Source organism: Neolamprologus multifasciatus, chromosome 16, assembly GCF_963576455.1.
Source record: "Neolamprologus multifasciatus chromosome 16, fNeoMul1.2, whole genome shotgun sequence".
Lineage (NCBI taxonomy): Eukaryota > Metazoa > Chordata > Actinopteri > Cichliformes > Cichlidae > Neolamprologus > Neolamprologus multifasciatus.
Genome location: NC_140454.1, coordinates 13742216 through 13757219, shown reverse-complemented (window position 1 = coordinate 13757219; position 15004 = coordinate 13742216). Strand labels below are relative to the sequence as shown.

Sequence of the window (15004 nt, the reverse complement as noted above, 5' to 3'; positions counted from 1 at the left end):
GCAGCCAGCTCCTCCTGAGCCATGCTCAGTTTCTGCTCTGATGTCTTGAGCTCTCACTGAGGACAGAAACCTCAGAGTCTTTTCCGTACACGTCAGATTGAAGTTTATTGATGTTTTCCTTGCTTTGCTCCACGACCTTCTGCAGCTCTGCTGTTCGGCTCTTCTCAGAGGTCAGCTCCTGACCGAGCCCCGACACCTGTGCCTTCAGCTTATGTTCTTCTGCTGCTTTTGTCCAATCTGAGGTGCCTCCTGACCTCAGTTACTCCTCGTGTCTCTGGCACGCCCTTTTTGCTGCCCGATCATCCGTGTTGGTCCATCACTGTCCTGCACAGTTTTAATGCAGAGTTGTTAAGGTCAGCATTCTTTTGCTCGGCCTCACCTTTCATCCGGGCTTAATAGGCGTCTCGTCACAGCTCTGTCAGCTGAAGCTGTCTGGAAATCTCCCCCGTGTAGTGAAACGGGCCTTGGATTTAACGTTCTCCGTCTCCGCTGCATGAGATCTCTTTCCTGCAGCACTGTTGACATTCTCAGGCTGTTGTTGTGAGTCCAGCTGCTGTAGCATTTGGTCAGGGTCACATCAAAGATGGTAGAAGGGAGAGCAAAGATGGTAGAGGGGAGAGCAGGAGTCCAGGTCAGCCTCGGCTTTCCGGGCTGACAAAGCAGCCTGTAATTAAGCATAAAGAGAAAAAACAAAAACAAAACAAAAACAGACGAACAGGAAAATGATGTTGTTTGAAAATAATGTTGTTTTGGCTATGTTATTCAGAGAGGGGCCAGGCCCTATGTCAGCCTTCTCCCCCCCTTTTTTTGTTTTTTCTCACTATATAATCAACTCCTAACCCACCACGTTGACAGGACAACATAGGTACACGTTAAAATTCTTAAGATCATGTTTAATAATTCAAAAAAGGAATTTTATTTCATTCAGTAATCTCTTGTATTAATCAATCACAGGAACACATGTCACAATTTGACTCTTTTAACCACTAAATTTGTTGTTTCATCACTGGTTTGTGATTTACCAGTGTCTGTCTTTTTGAAGTCAAGTTGTTGTCCTGCAACCCAGAGAGTTTATTTGTTAGTAGTGGATAGACTTTATCATTTAACATCAGGTGTATGTTAAGTTTTGCTGCTTTAAGCTTGCTGGAAAATTTTCACGTGTTCATGAGTGTAAGCTGTTTCTTCATTGCGTGTATGTGCGTTTGTGGGTGGGTTATTTTAACTTTTTTCTCAAACAAGGCATTTCTCTAATTGTGTATGTTTTTAATTTTGTTTCCCAAATTTTGATTTCCCACCTTAAATAACAGCATTCCATGTCTTCAGCCAGGAATTAGAGCTTGCTTGTGAGATTCAGGGACACATGGTGCCAAAAACAATTCAGTGAAAAACTTGCCTGAAAATTTCCAGTTATGGTAGCCCATAACTGTATGAGAAGATGTCCTTTAAGCTTCTTTTTCGGGTGGGGACAAAGTGATAGGTCAAACTGTAAAATTTTGAGCCAGAGCTTGGCCTGTGTGTCGTCCCAATTTTGTTAATCTATCCTTTTGCTGCTGTACTCAGGTTTCCAGGTTGAGAGAAATCCACCTGTATTAAGAGACTAAAACATTCATTTACTATTTTTCTGAAAACATCCACTTACTATTTCTTTTCTGAAAACATTCACTTACTATTTCTTTTCTGAAAACATTCACTTACTCTTTCTTTTCTGAAAACATTCACTTACTCTTTCTTTTCTGAAAACATTCACTTACTCTTTCTTTTCTGAAAACATTCACTTACTCTTTCTTTTCTGAAAACATTCACTTACTCTTTCTTTTCTGAAAACATTCCTTCGCTTCATCTGCCTAGATTTTACTCTCTCTCTTGGTGCATAGTTCACAGTCAGGCAGTTGCCTTCTATGGGCATGCAAGTTTCCGGTCACTCACCCCCAGCAGCTGCGAAGCCGTCTCTCCCATATCAAAACTCAGCCAAACATTAAACATTCACCGTAGTCATTCAAAACTTTATTTGTAATGTTATAATCAGCAAAATCAGCGTTTTAATTACAGGCATGTTTCATTGTTTGCAAATCATACTTATAAAACTCAATAACACGCTAAACAGGAAGTCCTCTGTGGGCTTCACAGCAGCCACCTCATTTGCATGTTCACACAATCCAAAAATAGCCTGCAGCGCGCTATCATCACACACAGCCTCGTTTCACACTCAACTCTCTATTATATTACAAAGACGTCTTATATTTACACTCACTCTCAGGCCTGAAAGTTTTAGCGCCTACACAATTTTGACAAATTTAAGATAACGGGTCCAACCGAAGAAAGTCCAACTTTTTTGTAATCAATTAACCAGTATCAGACTCTAACTGTATCTGGCCTCATCTCTAAAGTCCCTACCTCAATTTAAAGTGTCCAAAAAAGCGCAGATAAGGAGACTCTAACTCCTAGCTTGTTCCAGGATGCCCTGTACCCCACAGTCAAGCCAACTGAACTAACCCTGTTCGCCGACAGGTCAAGGTCGCGCGTCCGCGGCCAGGAGGGAGCGTAACCTCCGGGCTATGCGCCTCTTAGTGGACTCTAACCACCGTTCTAACAAAATTTATAATACTTTTAAACCGCCGTCAACCCTCTAAAACAAGAGTATGACCGACGCAGATGCAACGTTATGGACAATGGAGCCTCTAACTCTCAACATGGCCAACACAGATGCAATCCTTTAAACCAATGGAGACTCTAACTCACAAAATGACCAATTCCCTATCCAACTACCTGAGACTCTAACTCAGTATTATTTTCCTTTACCTTGGGACTCTAACCCAGTATTATTACCTTTACCTGAGACTCTAACTCAGTATTATTACTTGTAACCTTACTTCAAGTTTCAAAACTCATGAGATTTTTCATCAAAATCAAAACAGACACTCACCGGCAACTTTTACTGAATAGACATTTAATTTCATCGTCCAATTCAGCACACTTCGGACAAAATCAACAGGCCTGTGCCTACCTCTTTTATAAAGGCGCCTGTCCACTCAGTTCGATTGCCGGATAATGTCTGCCCGTCTGACCACCTCGGACCGTCCAAGCCTCCAAAACTTCCATCCCAATACCACAGGACGAGCCCCCAAAACTGTTACGGATTCAAATATTGGGAATGGATACAGGAGGAAAACCAAAATAACCACACTGGTCCGGCCGGGTCAAGTCAAACGATGATTTAATGAACACACGCGTGGGAGATGGACACCATACAACAGACAGCATCAGATCTCGAAATGGTGGAGCCTTGATCAAACTCTTATAGCCTCTAGTGGCCCCCACCTAATCATAAAAGCCTAAACATTCACATTCTTTCTCTCACACAGCGCCTAAGCTACAACCTTGGCTCCCTGTTTATCTGCTCCTGCTGATGGGGCAGAATGCTCTGTTCTCTTCTAATCAGACAAATGAGACGATGACTTTCTGTGAACAATATTTTCTTATAACTCAGCAGTATAATGCATCACAAAACAATATCATTCATTCACAATAAATCAACAGTCTAATATAATGCAAATCAGTTTACCAAATGTAATAGTTATCACCTTCTTCTAATTCAGGAGCATAATGCAAACTAAAACTACATAATAATTCACAATCTTCAATTAGGGGTCTAACATGGCATAAAATAATATCATAATCCCACAGAAGCTAGCTAATTTTCAACTTTCTGATAACAACCTCAACATGTCCTTGTGTTGGCTGTCATGTTTCGTCTTGCATTTCATTAAGAATGAATTGAAATGTAGAAATGTAAAGTCATCATGCGAAAGAAAAAAATGTTAGAGAGAGAGAGAGAGAGCTTTTTGTAAATACTATGTTTGTTGGATTAGGAAATTGTTTGTTTTTTTTTTTGTGTAGGTTTTTTTTTCATGAATATGTCATTTATAGGTTTGGTTAACTTCTAGCATCGATAATAAGTAGCTACATTTTTTACTTCAATTTAAGCACATAAATCCTGTTTGTGGATGGTGCAAATATTCGGAAATAATAGCAATTGAAAAGATTGAAAGATTTGTTTTCACAAGATGAACAAAATGACGTTGCACATTAAAATGCTTGACAAGTTTGAAAATGTTCATCATCAGTTCTTGAAGCAGAAACAAATATGCACGCATAATTTTCTGAATGACTTTGACCAGTGACAAAATGATTGAAAACATGGTCAGTGCATCTCCACAAGTGCTACCAAAATTAATACAAGATGACTGCTGAACTGACGACAGAGGCTCAAGGTTTCAACATATGTGTAGGAAGAGAAGGCTGGCTGTGATATAAAAGTCACACAGAGCATCATAGTTTTCACCCACAGAATGCACAGAGTACTCTTTTTGGCTGTCACCAACCACCTCAGTTGCTTTAAGTGGACATGCAAGTGTCAGAACTGAACAATATAACGATCTATGTGATGTTTTGCTGAAGACCTTGGGTCATAGAATTCATGTTACTTTGACATACATCTCCCACATGAAAATTGTAGGCTATGAACTAGTCTTCATGGTGACAGTATATCCTTTTTGTTTTGACATAACAAAGAATTCAAGAAGTTGACTCAGCTTCCACATCCCTCAGATCTCAGTTCGATCACACCATCTTGAGGCTCTGTCCTAGTACTTACAAGGATCTTCTGCTAAAGTCCTGGCAGCTGATACTTGAGGACATTATCAGAGGTCTTATGGTATCCATGTCTCGGTGGATCGGGGGTATTTCAGTGACACAAGGGGGACCTACTTAAGCTGCAGCTGGTTTCAATGGTGTGTTTTGTAGCTCAGTTTAGCTGCCGCGCATTAGGGCTCAGTAGTTATTACATTCACCTTAGACATGAAGCCAGGCAGAGATACAAACCAGTCTCAGGTGACCACAAGCTAGTGTACTTCCAGTCCCCCTCCTAACTAACCCAGTGCCAGATTCAGATTGCTTTTAGCTGTACCAAAAGGAAGTAAAGCACTTACTTGTTATGGGACAGGTAGAGCATCCCCTTTTCATATATAGGCCTGGATTTTGCTGTAATTATGGTCCATTTACATCCAGCATCTTGCCATAAAGGCTTCCTTGCCTCTGTAATTAACCTTGCCTTTAATTGTCTTTCCCCTCATCCTCCGGCATTGTCCTTCCAACCGTCCAGAGCAAGTGTGAGAACAGGATGAGAGCCACGAAGAGTAGGAGTTGGGAATGATTGGCTTGGTCCATTAATAGTGGGAGTGGTCTTTCAGATGGAGGAGTGCATTGCTGGACAGATGAATGCACAAAACAAGGATGAATGAAGGTCATGTGAGTAATAACATGTAAATGGGTGTGGTGTTTGAATGATTGAGAGAGGCCCTTGAGAGAAAGGGAGAGCAAGATGGATCAATGATGCCGTGTAGAGTTTCCTTTTTAAATGATCCTTGAAAATATTTAGTTGTATTTAAAACACACACACACTAGTGAGGAAGGAGTTAATGGTAACCACTGCAAAATTGATTGTAAAATGGGAAATCAGAGAACAAGGCAGAAAATTTGGTCAACTGTTCGCGTGCGGTGTGCCTTTTGTCAGTTCTCGTGGCCCGGAGCAGAAACCCGCTGTGGCAGATCAGAGACATGCTCAAGTGTCTCAGCCGTATTATATGAGCATATCCACACGCCCCTTCTTTCATTTCAGCTTCAAAGAGCATTATAGCTCTGAATTAGTAAGAGTTGTAATGCTTAAAAATCTGTAACCTTGGCAACAAATTCAATGTGTTTTCTGTAAATGCCTCATTATAAAAGCCTCCCAGCAGCAATGAAGAGAATGAACAGTAAATATAAATGTATATATCAAGTAAAGAAAATATACATCGGACAGCAAGCTCTGTTATTTCCTTTGAATCCTTTGTACATGTGAAGCACCTTGAATCCAGTAGAAGATGACAAGATGCAAGGACATATACTGGTTAGTGCTGACCATAGTTCCACAAACTGTTCAATGAAAAATCACTTTGAGGTCAGCTTACATACACACCAGAGTTCTCGTTTTCACGTTAATGGTAAAAGGAGTTTTGATGGTAATGATCAGGATTTGGCAGAGATAGCATGTGCTTATTTATTATCCACACAGTCCAAGCGATGTGAAGTTCTCAGTAATGAAACACTGCCATGTAAAAGCTTTGGCTCAAAAAAGTCTTCGATATTACAGAGCCACAGGAAGAAGTGCAATGGCACCAGTGTGATAAAACAGCACATTTAGGATAGACACTGCAGGAAAATGCTCTGATTTACTGCTGATTTCACTCCAACAGCTGTTTTAAAGGCTTTTCACCAAGAAACCAGAAATGCCAAAAGATCTAAGCGTGACCCGTAGCATGAGATGTGAGGAATGCACAGAGAAGTGGTAGCAACAGGGAGGCTAAATATAACCAGATGCGTTGTTTGAGATCTGCTGCATTGTTGTTACCTCAGGTAGCATTTAGTTGTGTAGTTCTGACTGAAACGTGCACTCACAGCCACACCTGATGAATAACCCAAAGACTTGAACACACTTTGCAGATCACCCAAGGATCAAACTAAACAAGCGTGGTGTTGGCCCTTCTTAGCAATTTTCTTCTTTTCATAGTGCGCACAGTTACAAATTAACCCATAAAACCAAAACTTGTAAAGAGCAATTTGCAAATCCTTTGCATTAAATGTGCCCATTTTACTCTGCTGACAGTGTCTGTCCTGTTCCTCACCTGAACTAAATATAGTTTGAGGTGTGGACGCATTTGCTCTTTTGCCAGTTTAATGAGGAAATTCTCCCTCTGTTTCCCAGATGCATCTGAGGTGGAGGAGGAGGAGACGGAACAAAAGAAAAAGCCAGCAGAAAAAACAAAGACAAAACCAGAGAAGAGGAAGATTGTAACAGAGAAGCCTGCTAAAGCCAAGAAGAAGAAAAATAATGAGCAGGTTGTTATGTCCTTTCTCTACAAAGGCTGCCTATTTGATGTTTTTACAGTATAAAGTGTGTAAGAAAATGTATCATATTAATAGGGCAAAAGACTGAGCCTCTCCTTGTCATTTTGTAGTCAACCAGTTCACAGGCACAAATGGTCATTTCAACAGTTGTTGCAAGGAAGAAGAAAGAAGTCAGGATAGATGAATAGAATACCTTCACAATAAATGTCCACCACATACTTATACATACACCCTCATTCTTTGAGACAGTGAATAAACCAGAGTGTTAAAAACAATTATCATAGTAACTGATGATGGAAATGGAAATCCTTTGATTTTTGTCCTAGCATTTGGACATTTTGATGTAATTTTAATATAATATAATTTGGCACATTAAAATTTTATTATAAAATGTGCTCTTTACCTCTGAGGATTATTAGGTTTAATTTAGTTTAATTTAGTTTTAATTTAATTTAGGTTTAATTATTTAATTTGTATTTAGAATTTCAAATGTTCATTAACATAAATTGCCTGAACTGTGTTTTCTGCATGTACTGTTGTCACAGAACGAGCAGATGATCCCTCCAAGGAAGGAGACTCAGGATGAAAAGTCTGCTAAACCCCCCAAAAAGAGAAAGGTGGGAGTGGCGACACCTGGTGTTGCAAATATCAACTACAACAGTGTGCACTGGCTAAAGTGGGGCTATCATTTGGCTGCTTCTGGGGTTCTTACTTGTGTGTTTGTTTGTTTTGTTTTTGTTTTAGAAAAAGAAAACAATAACAGATGTCTTGGCCACCTCTGAGCCAAAACCAGGCTGTCCAGCTGACCTGCAGGATCTGGTTACGCAGTACTTTAAAGACAAGCGGTCTGTAATCGAGCAGGAGGAGCTCCAAATGCAGGGTGAGTCAAGCTAAATCACCCTAAGCTTGCACATTCAGTCGATATCTGGTGAAATGTTGACTCACAGAAATCAGTGTGTCCTCTCCCATCCTCCAGACTCCTTTTTCCTGTCCAGTAATGACTTGACACACACCCTCTCTTCTTATCTGAAACAGAGTGAGTGCCGTTGCAAACTTTGACCAAGTCTTCCATTAGATTCCACTTATAAACACCCATCACTTTAATTGCTCTTTTTTTCCTCTTAGTTGCTCCCAAGTGGGCAAAGATTCAAAAGCAGCACACGGAAAAAAGTTCTGTGGTTCTGCTTGTCGTCTGCAGCTCTGCTCTCCGAACCATCGAGCTCATCAAGTAAGTGACAGACCAGTGATGTTTGTCGTGTTTCTCCAGTTACTACTTTCAAATTAAAGTGACGGGAATGATGTTTGTTTGTGTCATTCACAGGCAGCTGACTAGTTTCAAGGGTGAAGCCAAAGCAGTGAAGCTTTTTGCAAAACATATCAAGGTACTGGAGATAACTGTTAATCACAGGCAGCGTGTGCAGATTGTGAACTGTGAATGATTTCATTGATGTCTGTGTCATTTATTTTGCATAGATAGAAGAGCAGGTGAAGCTGCTGCAGAAAGGCATCTACCACATAGGAGTGGGGACACCAGGGAGGATCAGCGCTCTCGTTGAGAGAGGTGTGTGTTTGTGATCGGCCTCTTTCGTTTAACTTCAAAGCTTTTGAAGTCTTCTCACTCTGATTTTGTTCCCCAGAGGGTTTAAGCTTGCAGGCACTGAGATACCTGGTTCTGGACTGGAACTGGAGGGACCAGAAGCTCAGAAGGATGGTGGACATTCCTGAGGTGAGCTACTGCCCCCTGCTGGGCTAGAAAAATGTATTTTTATTGCTGTTACTCCACTTTGACTTGGAGCTTCTTTTTCTTTTGTTTATAATAATTAACATGCAGATTTTTCCTGATCATTGTTTCTCTGTACTCACCGTAAAGCTGCGCTTAAGATTAAAAACTTATTTCTTTAGTTAATTAACAAAGAAAAAGAAAAGAGATCACCTGAAAAAATTAGTCTTTTTTTAAGTAGTAAAAAAAATGAAATGCTAAGATTGAAAAAATATTGATGTCAAAAAGTTACATTGACATCAGCACATTACTTAAATTTGAAATCAAATGTAAGCAATAATCATCAACATTAAAACAGAAAAACCTTTAAATATTTCACTCCTGTGTAAAAGTTAACTTTTAAAATACATTATGAAGAAAATTCGTTTAATTATTCGTTTAATTACTTTTTTAATTTTAGATTTGGCTTGTTGTCTACAAGAAATGAGGAAGAAATTAGTGGAGATCTTTTAATTGAACATATACTTTATGAACGTGGGATGTTTTAAACCATTATGACTTTGTTCCAGCGGTTAACCCTTTAAAAATTGGACATATTTGTTTAGTCGTAGATTCTGAAGCCTGACTAATTTGACTTTAGTTTTGTTTTCCTAGAATTCCCGTCTCCGGCAAAAACAGCGTTAAAATGTGAATCGTATCAAATATTTCCATTATTTTAAACATCCTAAATATTTATCCTGATTTAATATTTTGACCTTCCATTATTTTGTGTGTGCAATGCACTGGGTGTATGCTGTAAGCTGATGACACTGTGGAGGTGGCACAGAGCGTGGGTTAAGGAGCAAGAAAATGGCTGTGGGGGAACTTCCAGAAAAGCCATAGCTGTGTTGTCTGCTCTTCTCACCTGATCCATTTGATACTTTTGGTTAACTAATAGAAGTCACAGATGCTCCTGGTTATAAGTGATGTTTATGCAAAGTTTCATTCAGATTGATGCACCTGTTAAAGAGGGGAGGTGGTACAAGTTGACATATGGATATGCATATGCTACAATTATTATAGTGAGAAAAGACTTTACATTGAAATTCAGTTCATTTTGATTTCATTTACATGGCACCAAATCCAGCAACTGTCGCCTCAAGGAGAACCTACAATATTAGATAGAAAGAGCTAAAAGTTATTCAATATTGAACCCTATTTGCATTGCAGAGTAATCTTTTTGGAGAGGATCTTTTAGTTTTTCGTTCCCTTTTAATTTCACTTCATATTTGCCTCTTTTTTTCAGATCAAACAGGATCTTATGAAGCTGTTGGAGAGTGGCGTCTTGGCTCGCTGTAAGGAAGACAAAGTCAAAATTGGACTATTTTAACTGACTGCTTGACATTTAAAGAGACTTTGTCTTCACTATTCCTTTTGCTGATCCTGTCCCGAGCTTTTAATATTTCCAGAGCCTGTGTGAAATGTACGGCATTGTTTGTTCACTTTTGTGACCAACACAATGTCAGGGAGTGTGATGAATGAATAAACAGACTTCAAATTAAAGCCACATCCCTTTTTTTGTTTACTCTGACCTTGGAAAGTCCCCCCGACTGACAATGTGAGGTCATGAGTTTACTTAAACCACCGGGGAGCCCCATTCAGCATCCTACAGATACAAAGGGGCCCAGAACCACCCCGATATCTCCCGCAGCCAGTGACGATATAAAATGCTGTTCTGTACAAGTCTGTGTGTTGTAGGACGGAAGTACACAATCTTGTGGTAAATTAGAAGTAACAGAAAGAGGTAGTTGAGTAAAGAATTGCGGTTAATAAGTAACAGGACACAACGGTCGCCCCCATGATGCAAAGCATGCTGGGAAAATCCCTTGGCAAGCAGAGGGGTGTGTGAGTGTGTGTGCAGAGAGATATCGCTGAAATAAAAAACAGGAAGACAAGAGGAGGGCTGGTTTACACGCAATTTTTGAGTCTCCGGCTGTCAATCAAGTTCTTCTTCTGAAGCCAAAGCTCTCGCTCTCATGGGGAAGGTGAAAGGCAAGCCCGGGCCCTTGGCTCGGAGACCCGACAACTCTGCTTTCAAACAGCAGCGGTTACCTGCCTGGTCTCCAATGCTAACTGCTAACACCGTACTGCCTTTTTTCTACTTTATGGCTTTGATTTGTCTGCTGTTGGGAGTATGGCTGCTTCTCACTGTGCAGAACACCCAGGAAATGAAGGTGAGTGAAAACCACATTTGCTTCTAAACACTTACTTCCAGTTCTAGAAATTTGATGGCGTAAGAGCGCTATGCATTTGTCTTTGTTCATGTCAGAGAGGCCCCAATGCCTCTGTGTGCAATAAAAACAGGGTGTGACAACACGAGGAAAGGTCGAAGGTTGTGTTTGAAAAAGTTTAAGATCAAGTTCACTATCTGCACTTTTCCCCTCTCTCTCTCGTTGTCTTTTTAGCTGGACTACACAGAGGCTGAAACCTGCAACGAGTGTTTTGAAATGCGTAAAAATGTGAGCAACGCAAACAAGCCCTGCAGCTGCACAGTCAATTTTAGGATTGACAAACCATTTAAGGTAAGAACCTCTCGGCACAGAGTGACAACATAATCCTAACTTGAGGGCCACTTATAATCTTACTGCAGAGGCCTCAGTAGCACACGCTAAGTATGGCACAAAGCTCTGAAACAGCTTGGAAGTGGGTCTCGTGTGAAGATTATTACTCTGTATCTAACAGGCCCCACTGTCAGTGCTTGCGTTTGTTGTCCGTGCTTTGAAGCTTAAAGCTTAAATTCATCTCAGGATTTGTGGTTCTACACTCATCCACTTAACAATGTGAATGCGTGTGTGTCCCAGGGAGATGTCTTTTTCTACTACGGACTCCGTAACTTTCATCAGAACCTTCGCAGATACATGGACTCCAGAGATGATGGGCAGACGGTTGGAAGGAAGAAAAATTTAAAGGTATCATCGTCATGTCATGAAAAGTAAAAAGTAATTGCCCCCTAAACCTAATAAATGGTGACGCCACTGTTGGCAGCAGGAACTGTAGTCAAGTTTTTGTATCTGGCGTTGAATGTTTCACATCACTGGATTGAACCACTTGTTTTTTGCAGAATTGTTTTGATTCAGCCTCAAAGGCCTCAAGGGTTTTCTAGCATGAATGACCCGTTTAAGGTCATGCCTAAAGTGTGGACTTTGATTAGGCCACTCCAAAACATTCATTTAAATGTATCTGGAGTCATTCAGAGGTGACTTTCTGATAAGTTTCGGATTATTGTCCTGCTGCATAACCAAGTACGCTGGAGCTTTAGTGATCGCAGAACATTCTCCTTCGGGATTTTCTGGTAGAGAGCAAAATTCATGTTTTCATCAACTACAGCATTTCACCATTGTCCTGAAGCAGCAAAGCAGCTGCAGACCAGCAGGCAACCACCAGCATGTTTGACTGTTGGTGTGATCTTTTATGAAACGTGTTAGTTTTACACCAGATGTAACGGGACTCAAACCTTCCAAAAAGTTCAACTTTTGTCTCGTCAGTCCACAGAGTATTTTCCCAAAAGTTCTGGGGATCTTCAAGACGATTTTTGGCAAATGTGATACGAGCCTGTGTTCTTTTTAGTCAGCAGTGGTTTTGTTCTTGGAGTTGTTTATGTGGGGAAAAAGCACATCATTTCTCCTTTTATTTTATTTTTTAAATCAGCTGCATCTTGATGGGCGCAGTTGAAAAAAGTTGAAGTTATTTTGGGTGTGAAGAGTACTGCCTGTATATAAATCTGACTGCATGCACTGGGCAGTACCTGCTGTTTTATCTCAGTGGCCAACTTCATTTGACTCTGAGACAAAATAAGATGTTAAGTTATGTGAAGTTTCTCCCCAGTGTGATGCATAACGCTGCTGGGTCACCTTATGCATGGAGTGACAGTTCTGAGTAAAGGGATGGATCCGTCTAACTCCAGAGGTTAAAGAAGAGGCTGGGCAGCATTAGGAGATGCTCATCTCCTCCCACAACAAGGCTTCTCTAAGATGTTCAGCTCCGAAGAGCCGTTATAGAAACAAGACCACACTAATCATGCAGAAACTTTGACTTGTATGGTCACTAAAGCTAAGTCATGTCATCTGTTGTACTTGGTTTGTGAAGATAAAAAACCGAAGTACAGTGTTTTGGACCACATGCATGAATCTTCAGCTACCGTACATGGGCTGTAGTGTTTAAAGCCGAAGAAGCTTGAATTTTACTTGAATACTCGACTTGATTAAATATCACATCTTCCCTAGGACCCAAGTTCATATTGTGAGCCATTTTTGAAAGATCCCAGCGGACGCCCGATTGCTCCCTGTGGCGCTGTGGCCAACAGCATCTTCAACGGTAAACACAACTCAAAACACACGCCATCAGTTAGCAGATAGCTGCTCTACCCTTCCTGTCACTCTTAACTTGCATGTGTTTTCCCAGACTCCTTCACCCTGTGGTATCATCATCCCAACGGCAGAGGTGAGGTTCCTTTGATGCGGGAAGGCCTCACGTGGTACACGGACAAATACATCAAGTTCCGCAACCCAAAGACTGACAACTTGACTCTAGCCGAAGTGTTTGAAGGTAAAGAAGGAATTTTTTTTTCTTTCCTCAGAAATCATTTTGTGTCATGTTTTAAACGTTTTCCCCACAGGAACGGTGCCACCTCCATACTGGCAGAAGCCCGTGTACAAGCTCGATCCTTCCAATCCCATGAACAATGGTTTTATCAATGACGATTTCATTGTATGGATGAGGGAGGCAGCTTTCCCCAACTTCAAGAAACTTTATGGAATCTTATTCCGAAACAACAACAACCCCTTCACGAAGGGGCTTCCAGCAGGCAATTACAGCATCGATATATCCTACAGTATCCTTTCACTGTGTTAGAGGCATCTTAACTCCCAAATGCACGTTCCCTCCAGCTTTTGTTATTCAATTTAAACACGCTTCTCTTTGATCAGATATTTTTGGCCTTGACCTCCTGCTCTTTCAGACTTTCCCGTGGAGTATTTTCGAGGCAGAAAGGAAGTGGTGCTGACAACGGTGACCTGGTTTGGAGGTCAGAACCATTTCCTCCCTATTGCTTACCTTGTAACCAGCAGCCTGATCCTCCTGACAGCTGTCGTCCTCACGTTGGTCTGGTGGAAGTTTGGAAAAGATGGGAAGAACATGAAGGAGTGAAGAAGAAGAGGTGCTTCAGGAAACTAATGAGAGGAATGCTGGGAAAAACTTACAAGCAGATTAAAAGAGATTATTGCTGGGTTGATTTGAAGTTTTGTTTTTTAAAAAAGACAAAAGCTAAATGCTAAACATTTGTGAGTAAATGATGGATGGGGAAAATGGTTTAAATAGGAATGTTGTTCGATTTCACGGCAGCACGTGAAGGAAAACTGCTTTCTTTTTCAGATCCACGTGTGTGACGGGTTTATCGTGGTGCTGCTGTGTTTACACATCTGAGCTGTTTACTTGCTGAAGTTTGCTTTTATAATACACACCATTTCTCATGTACTGTTAATATGTATAAATATTTATTAGAATTCTTACATTAACAAAAGCACAGATCCAACTTTTATTTTCCTAACGCAAAGTGTATTCTTGCATTCTTGTGTGAAAAAACTGTCAAAGTGCCACATCTTAAAATTGAATAAAGGATTGTAATTAAAATGACCTGTTGAATCAAGTGTTGTTTCTGTGTCTTGGCTATAGCTACTTCACACCACACCATCATTTGACAGTACTAAGAAGCTGCAGCCTAGCTAAATGCAAACATTTACAGGTTCAGTTGTTAGCGTATTGCTGTACTAAGTTACAAATTGAAACTACAAGCATGGGCAGGTCGAAGGAAGTGGGTGTAATTTTGCAGTATTTGTCAAACGTACTGAAGGTACTTTGGCCCCTCTCTTATTTCCCAACGGGTCACCGCAGCAGATTGAGCCACATTTGATTGTAGATTAGATTTTACACAATCCCGTTTATCCAGGCTTGGTGCTGAGAGCACTCTAGCTTCTTAGACTGGGATTTTGTCTCCTGCCAGTCTTCCATGTGTTAACTGCTACACTGGCAGTCCAACACACTGGACAAGCAAATCCTGAGGAAGTAGTTTGAGACCCATGTTACTCTTTCTGGGGTGGGGAGAGAACATGAACATAAAACGTGGCAGTAATTAGCAAGTTGATAGCTCACAGTCCAGCATAAAGGGTGAGGCATCTTTTATGGTGTGGGGTTGTTACGTTAAAGCTTTCACAAAAAAAATAAAGGAAAAACATCCATCCATTCTCTTCCACTTATCCAACTCGGGGTCATAGATGGGCTGGAGGCAATCCAAGCTGTCATAGG

General features: G+C 40.7%; 2 protein-coding genes across 2 annotated transcripts in view; both read left to right on the top strand.

The window, feature by feature from the left end:
* cmss1 (cms1 ribosomal small subunit homolog) overlaps positions 1–10088 on the top strand; it is a 39100-nt gene extending 29012 nt beyond the window's left edge. The window contains exons 2-10 of the mRNA XM_085134934.1: positions 6803–6936; positions 7491–7562; positions 7690–7825; positions 7922–7981; positions 8071–8173; positions 8267–8327; positions 8419–8506; positions 8583–8671; positions 9951–10088. Coding sequence (XP_084991060.1) covers positions 6803–6936; positions 7491–7562; positions 7690–7825; positions 7922–7981; positions 8071–8173; positions 8267–8327; positions 8419–8506; positions 8583–8671; positions 9951–10034 — 827 coding nt within the window. The 3' untranslated portion in view covers positions 10035–10088. The remainder of the gene's footprint in view (positions 1–6802; positions 6937–7490; positions 7563–7689; positions 7826–7921; positions 7982–8070; positions 8174–8266; positions 8328–8418; positions 8507–8582; positions 8672–9950) is intronic.
* Positions 10089–10680: 592 nt separating this feature from the next.
* Positions 10681–14335, top strand: cdc50c (Cdc50 family member C). The gene is made up of 7 exons (XM_085134933.1): positions 10681–10878; positions 11110–11226; positions 11506–11613; positions 12928–13018; positions 13106–13249; positions 13320–13535; positions 13662–14335. Exons 1-7 carry the CDS (start codon positions 10681–10683, stop codon positions 13847–13849), a joined length of 1062 nt encoding a protein of 353 aa, XP_084991059.1. The 3' UTR covers positions 13850–14335.
* The last annotated feature ends 669 nt before the right edge of the window (positions 14336–15004 follow it).